This window comes from Toxotes jaculatrix, chromosome 15, assembly GCF_017976425.1.
Source record: "Toxotes jaculatrix isolate fToxJac2 chromosome 15, fToxJac2.pri, whole genome shotgun sequence".
Taxonomy (NCBI): Eukaryota; Metazoa; Chordata; class Actinopteri; family Toxotidae; genus Toxotes; species Toxotes jaculatrix.
The window spans coordinates 20,272,481-20,288,858 of NC_054408.1; the positions used below are offsets into that span (position 1 = coordinate 20,272,481).

The window sequence follows — 16,378 nt, forward strand, 5'->3', positions numbered from 1 at the left end:
TCAATTATTTCAATGGAATACAATCCTATTCAGTGTTTAAATAATACCTTACCTTACCACTGTCTGAGATATGCTCACTGGCTACATAACACTGATCAGCTGAAGAACGTGCTGGGTAGATTGTGATCCAAATTATGCACTGACAGGTTAAAAGGTACTGATTCACTGTGCAAATAAAGTTCCTCAAAATATCAGACAGAAGATTTTTACCAGACCGAACACTGGCAATATCTTTGGAATGTTTGTTTCCTGTTTGCTCTAAAGCAAAATTTTCAAAATCCATATGAAGTGTAAAAAATCTGAAATCTCTTGCACACCAAAAGATTAAATGTAAGATAGCCGGCATGTTTTTTTAAAGATGAACTGAGACCGTGACATGCTTTTAAAGTACACCACAAACCTCTTCTTTTGCCAGGATATTAGCTTTGTGCAGTGCATCTGGGCAGGTCAAGAGATACAGGCTCTTTCTGGACTTTGGGTAAACCTTAAACCCCCAACATGCATAATAAGAATATGTATTGCCTTTTCCTGACCCTCATATTCTCACTGTAACTCACGTCTTATAGAAAATCAAAGGAATACCCAAAGCGTAAACCTAACAGCCATGGAGTATTTTTAATATGTCTCCTGGCTGTAGCCTTGTTTGGATCTGGCCCATAAGTAAGTTTTCAGATACTCTGGACTGGGCTTTCAGCAGCGTTTAGGTTGACACTTGCTGAAATTATTATTTGTTGCTTTGTTCAGTCAAAATGGACTGGATCAATAAGACACTGGGCTCTTACCAGAACTGACGGGCTCCAAGGCCTCCTGCTCAACATCCATCTGGTGGTAATGGCGGATGCAGACGCGACTGTCTATCTGGTAGAGCAGGGCAGGACACAGGTAGGTGAACTGGCTGGGGGAGATGAGTGAGTCAGGACTCAGGCCGTAGTATGTGAGGAGCTGAGTGAGGTTCAAACACTGGAGAAGGAAACAGCAGGAAAGTGAGCACGACGGGAAGACAACGCTGACTGTGTGGCAACTGAAATAATACACCAAAACTGTCAAATGCTGCTTAAAGTGATGCCCCATGCAACACATATCTTTCAATCAATGACTATTAGGAACATACTGACATATCGACAGTAAAGTGACTTTAAAGGTTTAAGTGTAAAAACTTCTACTGCTACTAACTGCTAAGTGTAAAATCACTTGAACCACACACAAATGGACCACAGCTGCTGTTCTCTGTGCAGGAAACAAACGGAAAATTTCTTATAGCCAAATCTTACCCCTCACAAGGGCCGAGTGTTTAGCAGTTAAAAGCACTTTAAAGGTACAGTGTAGGATTTCTGACTCTATCGTTTTATTGTTAAACCAAGCCGGTCCTTAAGCAAAGCTGAGGATTATTTTTAAGGCAAAGATTATTTCATCTGAATCATTTCAAGGGATGCGTCATAAGTGATTATGAAAACTATAAAAAAAAAATATATATTTTAAGGCACGGCTTCATTAGCGACCAGCAAGACAGGTTTCTAAAATGCTAATTCCCAGGAAACCCAAAACATTAAAAATAACTTTACAGGCAATAGTAGTGAAAAGAGAGAGACTGTGTATGCAAACAAACCTTGACCTAAACTGGTCAAGATCAGGTAAGTAAGAATATTGTACTTCTGCCCTGTTCGTCATCAACATCAGTAGTTTTACTATAAAATTAAAATATATTCTCTGGATTAAAATATTTTCTCTTGTAACAGGTAACATTTCTATGAATTTGTTCACAAACACAAGAAAAACAAATTCTTGAAGTGTCCTGACGTCTGACAAGTCAGAGATAACAGCGGCCTTTAAAGATGTCCTACCTCCTCATGCTGATGTGACAGTCCACCTATATGCCCGGACAGGACAGGGATCTGCAGAGTGGGGGTGGCGGACCCTCCAGGTGCTTCTCTTTTATCTTTATGAGAATGACTGTGCCCGTGTCTGTGCTCGTGTTTGTGGTCATGGTCATCGGATGGTGGGGGGAGAGGAGAAGGGGTTCTGTTTCGCCCTCGCCGTCCCCTGACCTGTGCTGGATTTCTGGGCTTCTTGATCCGGCTTTCTGTCGGGGAAGGAGAGGTCTGTAGCTCCTGAGGGGCTTGGGACGGCTCCAATTGGGCCGAGGGCTCCTGTTCTTGGCTGATGGGAGGAATGTCTGTTCCGACCTGTATTTGATGAACATGATTGTGGTCTTGTTCATGATCTCCGTGCTCATGATCATTGTGGTCATGATCACCGTGCTCATGATCATTGTGGTCATGATCACCGTGCTCATGATCATTGTGGTCATGATCACGGTGAGGTTGAGAAGTCAGGTCCTTGTGGTTAGACTGCACTTGTACCTGCTCATGTTTGTGCTCTTTGTCATGTGCGTGATCATGGACATCTCTGTCCTGCACATGTCCCTCAGAATGTTTATGGTCACTGTTCTTTACCTTGGTGTGATCATGATCGTGTTCTGCATCATGTCCATGATCGTGATCGTGATCATGTTTATGGTCATGCCCTGTCGGTGCACCAGCAGCTGGAACGGCAGCAGTGGTCTGCTGGCTGCACCGTGTGGGAACTCGTTCTGTGTGTGGATGGTGGGAGCCGAGCTTGGGATGCAGATGACCATGACCGTGCCCGTGGCCATGACCCTGATCAAGGCCTTCAGTGGTGGATGAATGTGAGTGAAGCCCCTCCTGCATATCCAGCAAATCAAGGTGGGCTACATGGTCATGGCCCAGATCCTCATGATCCACACCCACTACCTTTACTTCCCCCAGACCCAAGCTAAGCAGCAGACTCTGAAATCCCTGGAAATCCAGCCGGTCTTTCTGGCCGTAGCGCCTGAACAGCTGCTGGATGTAGAAGCGCTGCTCCTCCTCTAGGGCATCCCCCTGGGGACTTGCAGAGGCTGGTGACATGGTGGCTCCTCTCACGTACGGCGCCTCCGAAATCTGCAGGTCGCTGTGGGCGTGGTTGTGGTCGGCATGGTGATGTCCACCGTGCTGATGGCTGTGCCCCTCCCCATGGCAGTGGTTGCACTGATGGAAGAGGAAGGTGAGCACACACAGGAAACAGAACTTGGTGTGCACGTGGACTCGCATTGTCCCCTCACTTCTGGATCCCTGCGAAAACAGAACAGTGAGAACAATCACTATTTTTTCATAAACTGATTAAATGTAGAGAAATTTGTCTTGGTGGGAATCACTGAGAATGCTCTACTCAAGTGTACATTAACTGTTAGCACCCAAAATCTCAAAATATCTCAAGTGAATACTAATAAATGTGGCATTACAGATTCTTAGTCCACAAAAACACCTTAAGCGACCGAGTAAGCATCATTCACTGTGTTTTTACTGGAGAGTTTATGTTTCTGACTGCTGCTTCGCAGACTTCATATGGCACTGTTGACCTCTTCAAGTGGGGTTTGAAACGGAGAATTTTGAAAACAGAAATAGGTTTTTGGATGATTGTTTTTTGGTTCCATCAAATGTCAGGCAGACAGACTATTTTATGGATGAAAACAGGATTTAGTAATACTGTTTTTTTTTTGTTTTTTTTTTTCTTATGTGTGTTGCTCTGAATTTCTTTAGCCAGTTTTAAAACCACATAGTGGCTGTATTAATTTGAACATAGTTGGACCGTTAAGTGACGACGGCAGCTATAACTTTGTGATCATGAAGCCGTGCGTGGGAGGGATGTCCAATACAAGGAGTTATGTTCCACTGCTATGCATTGCATCAGAAAAATAACTGTATCTGTGAAACAACACTTTTTTTTTTTGCTTGGAATCATTTCCTTGGAGGGCAGGTGACACTGATTCAATCATCCACTTAAAGTCAACAGTATTACTGAATAATGGACCGGCCCTCGATGAAAGAGAAAAGGACAGTTGTTGAATGTGCCAGTATATTCTCACACAGTCACATTTAAAATGAGTCATAGTAATGAAGAATAATATAATAACGTGGAGCTGAGTACAAACTCAAAAATATTATTGGGTAAAAGACAAAAGGCAAGTGGTAGTTTTTACTTGGACTCTTATGTGGGAGCACTGGAAATAGAAAAAAAGATTCTGAACAGGAAACACTGGTATCAGATTAATCAATTCTGATGCCATTAAATCAGTGATCAATACTGGCCCTAAAACGCCTGATGAGGGCTTATCAATGATACACTGACGTCTCACGGTGTGAAAGGGTCAGCAATAGTTCACACATAACAATAAAGACACACAAAGAGAATTAGGATAATAAGCCTGCACATCACACAAAAAAACAACAACACTGAAACCACCTGAGCTGCTACCTTTAGGTTAGAAGAACAAATCTAATAACTGAATCTGTAGCACAATAAACTCTCTAGTGAGAATTGTGTAACAAATTGCTTGTTTTCCCCCCACTCTAAAAAGCCTGAAGCAGCAATACCATTCCAGTCAAATGATCCTCATAAGGTCTCTTGTGAAGCCCGTGGGTGGTTGATGTGTGAGGGGTGGGGGTAAGGGTGGAGTCAGATGAAGAATACTGCTGGGTAATAATGGTAAGATGACACATGAACACACATACATATGAGGGCATAGATTTGTGTTGCGCCGACCAGAAACACTGGGCTAAATGTTAAAAACAAAGAGGGTGATTCTCCTCATGTCAGGAGCAGTAACAAAACACTGTACACTGTAGGCTTGTGGGAGCAACAACAACAATAAAGACAACTATATAACTGCACTGATTTCTGTCTGGTCACAAACTAGGACGCAAGAAACTGCAAAACAACAACTCAGAGGAAAGGAAACGCCAAAAGAAAAGTGAAATAATATGATGTCAGCTCATTTTAAAAGCGAACATACTGTTGATAAACATACAACACAGAGGTGCTACAGTTTTTTGATGAAGCAAGAAAAGAGCAACAATCTACAATGATATTATCCAACAAAAATATTTTAATCCTATATCGTTTTTTAAATTCTCACAGCTAAGACAAAGCCTTTGTTGAGTCCTCAAAGCCTTGATCATTGACCAGACGACATCAATAGCTTATCAGCTAATGACTATTTGCTCATTATGAAGTTCCTTCTTCCAATATAACAAGATCAAGAGCTTGTGTAAAAGTAGAGTTTATCATCAGTGCTTTAAATCACTGGGTGATGTGATGTAATACAGTCATAGTCAAAGTGAAAATGCGAACAAGGATTTTTGCTGTCCCTGAAAATTTCTGTACCAGTTTCATCAAACAAAATTAAAACAGCCACAACAGATCCAAGGTGCTCACTTTTATAATGCGTCATCCAGGTGATAACAATGTGGTGCAATTCAGCACTTCAAAGGGCCTTAAACATCGCAAACACATCAAAACCACAACAAAAATAACAAGTTAATTAACACCGACTTCGTTCTAATTTAAAATTACCTTTAGAAACTGGAAGCGAGGCTACTCACCACTGTGTGTGCCCTTGAGCGGAGTGTGAAATTAAATTTGGCCAGGGAGTGAATGACTCAAGGCTGCAGACGTTAAGTGTGGTTACAAACCTACTTCACGGCTGTCGACAAGACAGTGTTTATAAACAGGAGACGGCAGTGACCTATGAACCTCACAGCAGATAGGTTGGGGCAAAACCAGGACCCACTTTTAAGAGCACACCCTCTAAGCAACAACAGAGCATGCTGTGTTTTCCTGATTCGAATCTTTGCTGTGCTTGGCCTTTGATGGAAACAAAAGAATCTCTATTTAGTATGAGAGTTTAATTGTGTGTAACACAAACCTCAATCTAAAAAATAAGCATTACAAATTCATTGTAAGTGTACCCAGACTTTTTTCTTCTTCACTGAATTGAGACTGCGTATTAATTCATTTTCTGCATATATTTACAACTTAAAGTTCTCATGAATTAAAAAAAAATCTAGCAAACTGTATTACAACATGAACTGCAGCTCAACTGGTTGTTTCTGTTAAAGGGATGTGAATGCAGGAAACAGCACATTACCTACACTGATTTCCCTGAGTTGTCTGTGCTGTAATCACTATTTGTCTCAGCACAAGACAAGTATATAACCCCCTCATTACCTTGTGAAAAGCAATAACGTGGTAACTCACCGTAATACGTTTCCTCCTACGTGGGCCCCCCGTCCTGCTGCTACTGTATGAGGGGGTTTTCCAACTCTTCTCAAACATGCACTGTGGAAAAATAGAGAAGTGATTCATCTATTGACACTTTACTGAATACTCTACATTAACTGTGGTAATGTTGTCACAGGAGGTTAGTAATGTGAGTTCTTTTGTTGCCACTTAAAATTCGTAGAATTTGTCTCCACAGGAAGATCACAGCAACTATAAAGTGCACATTGGGGCAGTCTGCTCTCGATATTTCATTTCCATTTACAGCTTCTGCTACAGTTTTTAAGCTTACTGTCATTCAGTCTTTGATAAAGTCAAGTAACCTCCTACTGCTACTACAGCACTATTGTCCGAAGGCTAGAGACAGGCCGACGACGCCTTCAAGTGTTCTCTGGAAAAAAATCAGTTAAGATGACGGGAGTCGACATGAATGAGCCAAAAAACACAGCTATGAGAGCTACGGTAAAAGCCAGCTCACTCATTTCCTAATGCTTGCCTATTGGTTCGCCATGGCGGACCAATGAATGACTTGTAGCTTATTCACAGGAAGGTTTGTGAGAATATTACATTTGTGGAGGTGTTGTCGTCATTTTGAAGTATTCACACCAGAAGGGTTGTTGCTACTGCTGCAAGTGGAATGCTGGCACAGAACCCTGAGTCTTGCAGAGTCTTGGTCCTATTTTAAAGCTAGATTTGTCCGCTTAATCAAAATCCCAAGGACTGCATCATCATTATTTCTGGCATGGCAGCTGCCTTCACTGTAATACACAGGGAGGAAACCCTGCTGAGTCCAGCGGTTACTGAACTGCATAAAGCACGGTATCCACAACATTAAAACAGGTTTAAAAACTGCCCTAGACTTTCTATTGAGCTTTCATGTACTGTATGTGTGACCTTTGAGAACTCAGCTGGACCCACAACGTAAGCCATAATAGACCTTTTTTATGGTACATTATGACATATCACAGTAGGGAAAAAAAAAACAAGTGTCGATAATAAAATTACTGATGTCTGAATTCCACTTAGCTGTCTTAGTTTTTAAAGTCCTGGTATTGCTCATATTCATTCACTGTTACAATGTCATGACTTACAGGGACACCTGAATAAAACAAGGGCAGCATTAGTTTTATTAGTAACACCTATGCTTTTCCTGGTATGATAAGACAAAAGGTCTGCCATGAAAACGGGCCTATTGTAAACCACAATGCTTCAAAACAGTTTGAAATAACACTAACATGCTTTCAGTGATCATTTCAGAGAAACAGAGTAAATGGGCTCTCACTGTTCAACAGCAATTAGTGGATGAAAAAAGACATTCCTGTGTGTCCTACACATTCAAAATGTCCCCACAGTACAACAGGGGTCTGGATGGAATTGGTAAAAGGGTTGATGTAGTCAGTGCTATGCTTACTGATGATAAAATACAAACCCAGCAGTTCACTTTATATCAATGAAATAATACAATTCCTTACACAATATACCAGCAGCACTAATCACACTCTCCTCTGGATGTGGATGATCACCTTACATTGTGTTGTCATGATAAAACACTGTGATGACAACATACAATGAGTAACTCTGATCTAACAAAGGTGGTCATCAAGTCAGTGGACTTGGCCCACTTCCAATAGAGATGGCTCCTGGTAAACCACAGATCACAGATATTCAGTCTTGGGGAAAGGTATATTTCAGTATATTTCAGCACAGTTTATTTTGAATATTTCCATTTGTAACCTTAAGATGTGGGCATGAACACACAGCGGCTTTGTTTAAGAATTTCACTCACGGCAACCATAAGTTGAGATTTTATATGCGATACTGTCACAGGGTGGGGAAACGTTTTTCCTGTGGCGACAATTTAAGCATAAATCAAAGTGTATGAGGTAAATAAATACTCTTTGTTTATTAATATCTTTACATTTCCTCTGTTTAATGAAAGGTTTGGTTTTTACTACAACTACAACCTGTAAATTTCTTGGAATAGCACACAGACAACTGAATTCCTGAATAAAACTAAAAAACTAAAACTAAAAATATATTATAGATCTTATTTCTTAATCTATACATTTCTCCTCAAAAATATTTTCCCATCTCTTTTCCTGCTTGTCGATGACAACAGGAATCTTGTTATTTCTCAAAGGAAAAAATGCCTTTGGCCTTAAGCTGCTTCATATGATTCTCACACGACCATACACATCACTCTCATCTCTCTATCAAGCCAGTGTGTTCAAGGAAACGGACACTGGAATGAAGCAAAAAAAAAATCTGCCTGGTATTTCAAGAAATGGCATTTATATTTACTGTTACAAAACAAGTAGGAAACAAATAATTAAAGTGCTTTGTTTATGCCACTGATCCTGATCTGATATTTATACTTCTTATACAATACACTCTCAGCCTCATGACAGATGTGGAAGAAAAATAATTAAGCCAATAATGAACTTCTCCGCTTTGAGACAAATGTAACACTCAAATCAAGTAAAAAATAAGGTCTAAGCCAACAGTTTACATTACAAAACTGATGGTCAGTGATGGCTGAAACTCAGACGCCTGCTGCTCTTTGCAAACAAGACACAAGCTATAAATTAGATTTGACACTCTCAGAAAAAATGTTTATAAGTTGAGTTCATTGTCTTTCACATGAAGTATTTTAATCCAACTTTAAAGACAAATCGCTGTTTAAAATGTGCATGTGGTATCCCAAGCATCAAAACATCATGAGCTCTTGAATGTGAAAAATCTTGCAAAGCCGTTTCCCAGGGCTGCGATGGTTACATCAGAAGCTACTAAGCTTACCATTTTTTGATCCATACCCTTAATCGAGGGATCTATAAAACTAAAAGCTTTCACTGAGTCCAGAGTGAGGACACACTTTGTTCTTGAGACAGAAAAATAAAAACATGTCAGAGTGGAGGTTTTCTTAGTAAGGCCCGAGGCGCACAAGAGAGTGCAGATGTCAGCCGCCACATGGATCCAACTCACAGAGGATGGCCTGTGAGAATCTCAGAGGACAATAATCTGCTGTCATATCATGAGACTGAGGAAAGTAAGAGACAAGTGAGACACCTGAGTACATGTGACACGTGACAATCACTGAAGACAGCTAGAGAAATAATACCCTGTGAACTGTATTCATCTTACCCATTACTGTTTTCCAGGCATTGATTCGACAACTGTGAAGTGGCACAGTACAGCTGAGCTTAACTGTCCTCAAGAAGCAAAAGCAAGAATGTGCTGCGTGTTTACATGCACAGTGCTGTTGTCATAATATGGACAATCATCCACTACAGCTGCAAAACAACCCCACAATGATCAGGGTAGTCATTTTGACAGGTCAAACTAGCAATCCTCTGATCAAGAGCAGTTATTCTGTGGAATTTGTCATAAGCCGTGTGGTTGGTCTCCTGCAAAATCTCCTGACTCAAGTACCTGGCATATTCACAGTGATGTAGGAGGCCTTTATCTTTTAACAGCCAGCTCGACATTAGTTCTCGTTATAGCAGACTCAGCTCAGGTGATGGGGGAAGACACACGTTTCAGAATGAGCAGATCCCAAAATGCCACATTTGTCATCGACCGAATTAGAAGACAAATTAATGGCCAAGAAAAGTCAAACCACTCTTAGTCTTGCAAGTTTCCAGCGTCTCCAAACAGCCTTTAACCAGGCTGACATGCCATGCTGTTCAGCAAATACCTTACAAACCAATGTAAACAGGTCGCAAATTCCCTGAGCCTCTTACAGAGTCAGACAGCACCTTACACGACAACAAATACCAAATCAAACTGAGATTTTGTAGGTCTAAGTCACTGAGTCATTTAGTCAGTGACGCTGATGGAAGACCGTATATAGTCCTGAATTCTTCGGGTGGAATCAAGGAGTTGCAACACAAAATAGCAAGCGATCGCTGCAGTGAGACGCAGGTGCGTGGCTGATGCTCTGTGGCCTGGAAGCGTATTCATCACAGTGCATAAGACCGCAAGGCTAGACTAGGTCCAGACAAGTAAACAGAACAATCAGCTGTGTCACTGCAGACATGTCAAAGAAATAACACCTGGAGTGATGCTTACCTCTCGACAGATAATAAGCCAGAAAAGGACCGGAGTTCACACCACACTGGAACCTTCATACGTAACAGGTTGAGTATTTTGAGAATTTTGAGTCCAGTGACTTTACTAATTTGTACAGGGCGGAGGGGAGCCACAGGCAGGGAATGTGTGTGTGTGTGTGTGTGTGTGTTTGACCAGTCAGGGAGCTGTGTCAAGGATCAACCAGCTGACCAGCTACTCATGGTGTATGTGTGTGGCTACATGTGCACTATTGGTAGGACATTCTGCCCATTTTAGTATTTTGCCTCGATGTAAATCAGAAACTTGAAAAGAGTAAAATATGCCAAAATGCCCCATCACGGCCTTCTCCCTGACCTCCTTGTTCATTAAAACTGTGGAATGTGTTTTAAAAAGCCCCCTCTCTAACATTTTACATTACATAATCTACCTAATGCCAGCACAGATCGGTCTTACAGACTTAGCCCGACATCCAAAGGTATACACTCTGTCTAGTCTTAAACATCAGAAGCAGTGATTTAAACAAGAAGCTGCAATGTTCCTCATCAGCAAAGTCCTACACTAACAAGGCAGAGACCACCAGAACGGACACTATGTGCTGCATTTACATTATATTTGTTAAAAAATTAAAATGGAGTTCTAAAGGGAAACACTTGTAACACTGGAAAATACTAGAAAGTATCGCTGGGCTGGTAATGAGATGAAGGGGCAGTAGCAACTGTGTGCGGCCTCTGCTTTTCACAGTTACAATAATACTGCTGATGTAATTTCAGTGTGGAAAGAACTGCTGGCATTGGAAATATTGATCTTACCAAAATAAAATGTGTAAACAGTGCTCTTAAGCAAGGTGTTGCCTCAGCAGTGTTGGTTCTACTCCAGACATTAAAAGTTCACTTAAACCTCAGCTTAAAATAGTTGTCTTCAAACATTTGTTCTCATCACACAACAACAGAATCACATCTGCCTGGTCTATCAAGGTTAGAAAAATATGACGGTTAATATAACTATCAATAAAATACAAAGGTAGGAGGGCAGCTTTTTTGCATAAACAGCTGTAGTGTGGGAATAGTGTTACATGTGGAGCAGACTGTGAATGCTAAAACAAATACCAGTCAGGTCTATGTTTACAAAATTCTCTTTAGAAACCCGCACCTGGAAGCAACAGTGACTTTCAGGGTGAGGGTTTGTACTGTAACGTTCAAGGTGGGGTTAAATTTTAAAAAAAAGTTTGAAAGATGAAAACGGATCTCTAATTTGGGACTGGTTTTTGTCTATGACACCCCGAGGACACTGACATGGAGTGAAAAGACAAATGTATGCAAGAAATCATTTTAGCTCAACAAAGATGTTGTAACTGAAAATGTTGAATGAGGCCCTAACATTACCAGGCTTACGAGGCATTACACTGTTGTATAGATTTTCAACAACAACATGAGACTGGAATCAGAGGTTACACAGTAATATCAGTGAACAAATCGCCAAAGGTAATTTTTAGCTAATTATATTGCAGGACAACTCTTATTCAAAAAAGTGGCATACTGATTAACATAGAGACTATAAATAATATTCAGCCATTTACAAGAAAGATCACCAAAGGCTAATTTTATGGTAATTTAGAGTTTGTTTAATTACATCAGTGTTTGTGAGGTCATTCTTGTATTTTAGAGTTGATTTCAGCATCAGTGTAATTGTGCCCTTACACTGTAGCTTTGTTCACAGATGACTGTTTTTGTTTTCTTTATAACCCAGTGTAATCCAGAAATAAGAGCCAAAACCTCCTGTAAACAGTTACAGTTTTCTGTCCACATACAGTAAGCCTACTTTAGATGTTTAGCAAGCAAAGCCGAGACCAAAACACAATTTCAGCAACAGAATTCAAGACTGTGTTTGAATACGAAAAACAATTATAATACACAGAACACCTCAGTCACACAACTGTACATCTTGGGATGTAAATCTTGTGATCTTTGGATGTTTACCACATTACAAAGCCAACACTTATTCATTTAGCACTGCAGGCGTTTTTAAATGCACAATGACATGATGGAAGTCTATACATATTAGCTTTACGCTATACTTTCAACCTGTATGCCGCAATTACAAAGCGGTGGTAGTTGTTAATGAGGTTTGGTTAAGCAGCTTAAGACTTAAAGGGGAAATCCAACCATATCACACATAAAGGCCTCTACAGTCCATAAAACATAAAGTTGTGCTATGTCAACAGTATATAAGACCTGTATTATTCATCCACACACAAATCAGATAGAGAATTCACATCAGTGTTATTTCAGGTCAAGGCTTTTCTAATCATGAGGGCATAACATTTCTTTTATGTCCACAGTTGACTGGGGTTTATGAGAGAACACAGATAGTATCAGGGTATCACTGAAAATGAGCACTGGCCACAGAGACTGCTTTTCTTGGTTTATTACATTATTTTGATTAACTGTATTTTTAACCACTGTACCTACAATTTCCTCTTATCTTATGTTTTGATGAACTCCTCCACAACATGTAGGATGGGATGCGTCTTGGTATTCTACCTGATATGACCCACCATTGGGAGAGTGTCAGTAATTAGGTCTTTTCATTGCGTGTTTATGTACAGTAGTTTTCAACCCCCCTTTAGCTTCAACTACTGGAAAACTAATCCAATACTGTCTGACGGAGAAAACAGATGATTATAATTCATGGTCAGGTGTCTCCAAATCACACTGGCAACATTATTTTCATTGCTTCATAATGTGCAAAAAAAAAAGACCTTCACAAAAACAGTGTTTTGTAAACCTTGTCATATGAGCGAGCAGCACACTCGCAGTCTGTGGGTGGTGACTTGAATACTTGGTATAGTTAGCCTGTCAACTGAATGGAGCAACAAATTGCCTTCCTGAAGCCAGACCAAAATAAAGCTGCATGAATTACTGTATATTTTGAATCAGTTGTGTATGTAGTTTTGCCAATCCTCAAAGACATTGAGACATTATTTGAAATATGCTACAATAAAGGTGGATGCCAGAAAAGTGTGAACTGTGCCAAGTCTTGTAAACATGTTGCACATCTGTCTCTCAAGTCTCCATTTCTGACAGCTGAAGTTCACAAAAACCATCAGAGATAATATGATCCCAGCAGGATAACGGGATATTTTAAAGGATGGGGAAAAAAACTTTCAGTCAGCAAACACTTTAGAATTACACTTTAAGCTGCATGTGCTAGTTTCTAAAAATGCCATGTGACTGAAATCAAATAAATTCAAATTTTACACTATGTATGTTTGACTACATTTCTGTATGAATGATCAAATGTCAAAATGTATTTATTACAGCATGTAACAACTTTCGACCAAGCTCATCAATATTCAATTGATTGTACTGAAAACCATATTACAATATAACAATAGACTATTTATCAAGGGACAATAAAACTGTTTAATTAGCATATGACCAAAGACCGGACCACACCGCACAGAGGACGGTCCCTCTCGTGCCAAATCCGCCTAATGAGATGGTGAAAATGCAATTCCATGTTAAATAATGCTCTTTAATATCAAAAACAACCCAGTCATGAATGTTAGCTTTGCACCAGGACTAGTGAAGCCACGCTGTGTTGTTGCTGAGGCGGAGCAGCGAAACCACCCGTCGGAGGGGGCTTCAATAGCTGCACGTGGTGAGCATAATGCAACACAGGGCGAGCTCTCCTCTCTTCCTCGTGATACAAACGTGTTTACTGAACCGCAGCGTTTAGACTGATTAACCTGATCAAACAACCAGCATATAAATAGTCGCTAACATCCAAAGCGAGCCCCGGAAACCTGTCCGTCATACAAGTTCAAAGCCAAGCTACCCGTTTGTTTTGTTTGAGTCGCCCCTGCCCGACAGGCTAACGCTAGCCTGGGACCGAAGGCAACACTTCAGTCAGCTAACGTTAGCTAGCGGACGACTCTCAGGAAATTAGCTTTCAGCCTACAAAGAGCAACGCGACCATATGCTGCCAGAGATCCCGTAAATAACGTTCACTACATCGGATACTAACATCAACACGTCGCGGCACACGCCGCCCGGGTCCATGTTGTGGGAGTGAATGATAACAAATGGGTTTTTTCATGTAGTTACCTCACTCGAGTGCCGTGTGCATCTCCTCTCCGCTCGGTACCAAAAAAAAAAACAAAAAACCCCGTCTGGTTTACGTCAACGCACAAAAGGCCAGTCATTCACCAACGCCTCCTACGAACAGTCTGCGCTGTCTGCGCAGCGCACTGAAGAAAGCACTGACGTTTCTTTCCGCCAGATTGTCTGGGCTGTCATATGACTAGTTAAGGAAATGATGTTCAGAGTGAACAACGCTGTCATCATACAAGTACACCTCTCTGTGTGTGTATGTGTGTGCGTGTGTGGGTGTGTGTGTGTGTGTGGGAAACCATTACGGCTCATTTCAGTAGAGTAAGATGCGGTAATAACCTTTTATTAGAAACTGTAAACGTTGTCTGATTTGGTTGGCTGTCACAAAGTTCCCATACACATTTCTACAAGTGGAGAAGATGATTCTTTCAGTCAATACCAGCCTGTTGTTCAAACTTTTTGACCAGTTCAGTTCACTGTATTCTTCATTCAAAACTGCCTACCAAAAATTGAGGCAAATGTGAACCACAAAAACAAAACAAAACAAAACAAACAAAAAAAAAAACCACAAATAAATGCATGACTAGTCTTATTTAAAGTCATCACTAAGTGTATTGAATCTACTTGTATGTTTGACTGAAACACAATAAAGAGAATATCCTGCTGCACAAATCATGGAGTGCTTTACCAGACCAACCAGTTTACCTGGGCAGACTGGATTACCACTGTGGCACGGAGGGCACATGACCTGGGAAGGCTCATAGCAAGGACACAGAGGTTATGTCTTTGGCACTGTGTCTGGGAATGTGGGGGTTTTAATCACCTTGGGGGTGGGGGGTTATTTACACACGGTAAGGTTTTAAGGCCTATTCTGATTCCTTTTAAGCTCAATAGTAACTTATTCATGTTTTTAATTAAAGTACACTCGTTTTTCTCGTGTATTTCTTCCACTGTGGTAAATTTTGAGGGTTTCAAATAAAACAGCCTGGGGAAGAAAAATAAGTTTGAATACAATAACACAACTGTACAAAAACATCACATTATGCCAGTACTGGAATGAATAGTATATTTATTCATTTAATTGACACAAAGTGCCTGAGGGGTTCACTATCTCTATGTTGATTTTACGTTTGACCTTTATGCTTGGTCTCTGATTTATTTGACTTCTGCATTGCTCCAAGGAATCAGGTGGTTTGCTCTGAAATTTCACATCTTACTGTATTACATGATATGGTGTGGCACAGAAAAGGCTGTGGAAAACTGACCTTCATTTCTGAGTGTAGGTGACTGTGTGTGCTTGTGTTGTGCAGGTGAGTTTGAGGCAGTTGGATGTTCTGAGCGTACACACAGCTAATTTCTGTCAGCCGTGCACCAGCTGGGTCCACTTCCCCGCTCCTCCCCGTCCTAGGTTTCCCCTCTCATGTCGGCTGCCTCTCCTAATCACAGAAAGATTAATATCAAGTGATTGGCAGCCATGTTCTCACTTAGCACTCCAGTCATGGTGCCCCAGGGTCTCTGCCAGTCGTAAAGCAACGGTGGAAGTGCCATTGTGGCTTCCGCTGTCATTTAGCCAGTACCCAGCCCCAGCAGACAGAGGATGAAAAGTGCCAACGGCTGCCTTGAATTATGAGCTCGACTCAGCCCCGGCCATATATACAACCCAGCACAGGGAGTCATTTCCTGCTGAAATGCCTCTTGCTGCAGATTACTGAGGTAATATTTCCTGCACTGCAACTAGAGTGGTTATGGTCCGCAGGCAATCTACCTGACGCAGCTTTTGCCCACGAAGAAACGACTGGCATGAAAGACGAGGCATTGACTCGTGGTGGAATTGCCGTTTTTATCACTCAGTGGTTAAAAAGGTGAGGTGATTTTTAATGAGGACAACAAGTTCAGCAGGGTCCAAAAGTCAGACACCACTTTCCCATGAATGGGGAAGTATAATTTTGCACACCAGCCTCTGAGACCATAAGGGCTTGAACAGCTATCATGTGCATAATTACAAGTGAAAGTGAAATTGTTCTTTTGAGTCATATTATAAAGCTATATTACCAGAGTCAAATTAAGGTTGTCCATCTTGA

The 16,378-nt window shown here is 41.0% G+C and overlaps 1 protein-coding gene across 1 annotated transcript in view; it reads right to left on the bottom strand.

Annotated features, from left to right (window-relative positions):
- slc39a10 (solute carrier family 39 member 10) overlaps positions 1-14,323 on the bottom strand; it is a 28,021-nt gene extending 13,698 nt beyond the window's left edge. The window contains exons 1-4 of the mRNA XM_041057898.1: positions 14,292-14,323; positions 6,097-6,177; positions 1,842-3,131; positions 783-960 (exon numbers count right to left, since the gene is read on the bottom strand). Coding sequence (XP_040913832.1) covers positions 783-960; positions 1,842-3,131; positions 6,097-6,174 — 1,546 coding nt within the window. The 5' untranslated portion in view covers positions 6,175-6,177; positions 14,292-14,323. The remainder of the gene's footprint in view (positions 1-782; positions 961-1,841; positions 3,132-6,096; positions 6,178-14,291) is intronic.
- Positions 14,324-16,378: the final 2,055 nt, after the last annotated feature.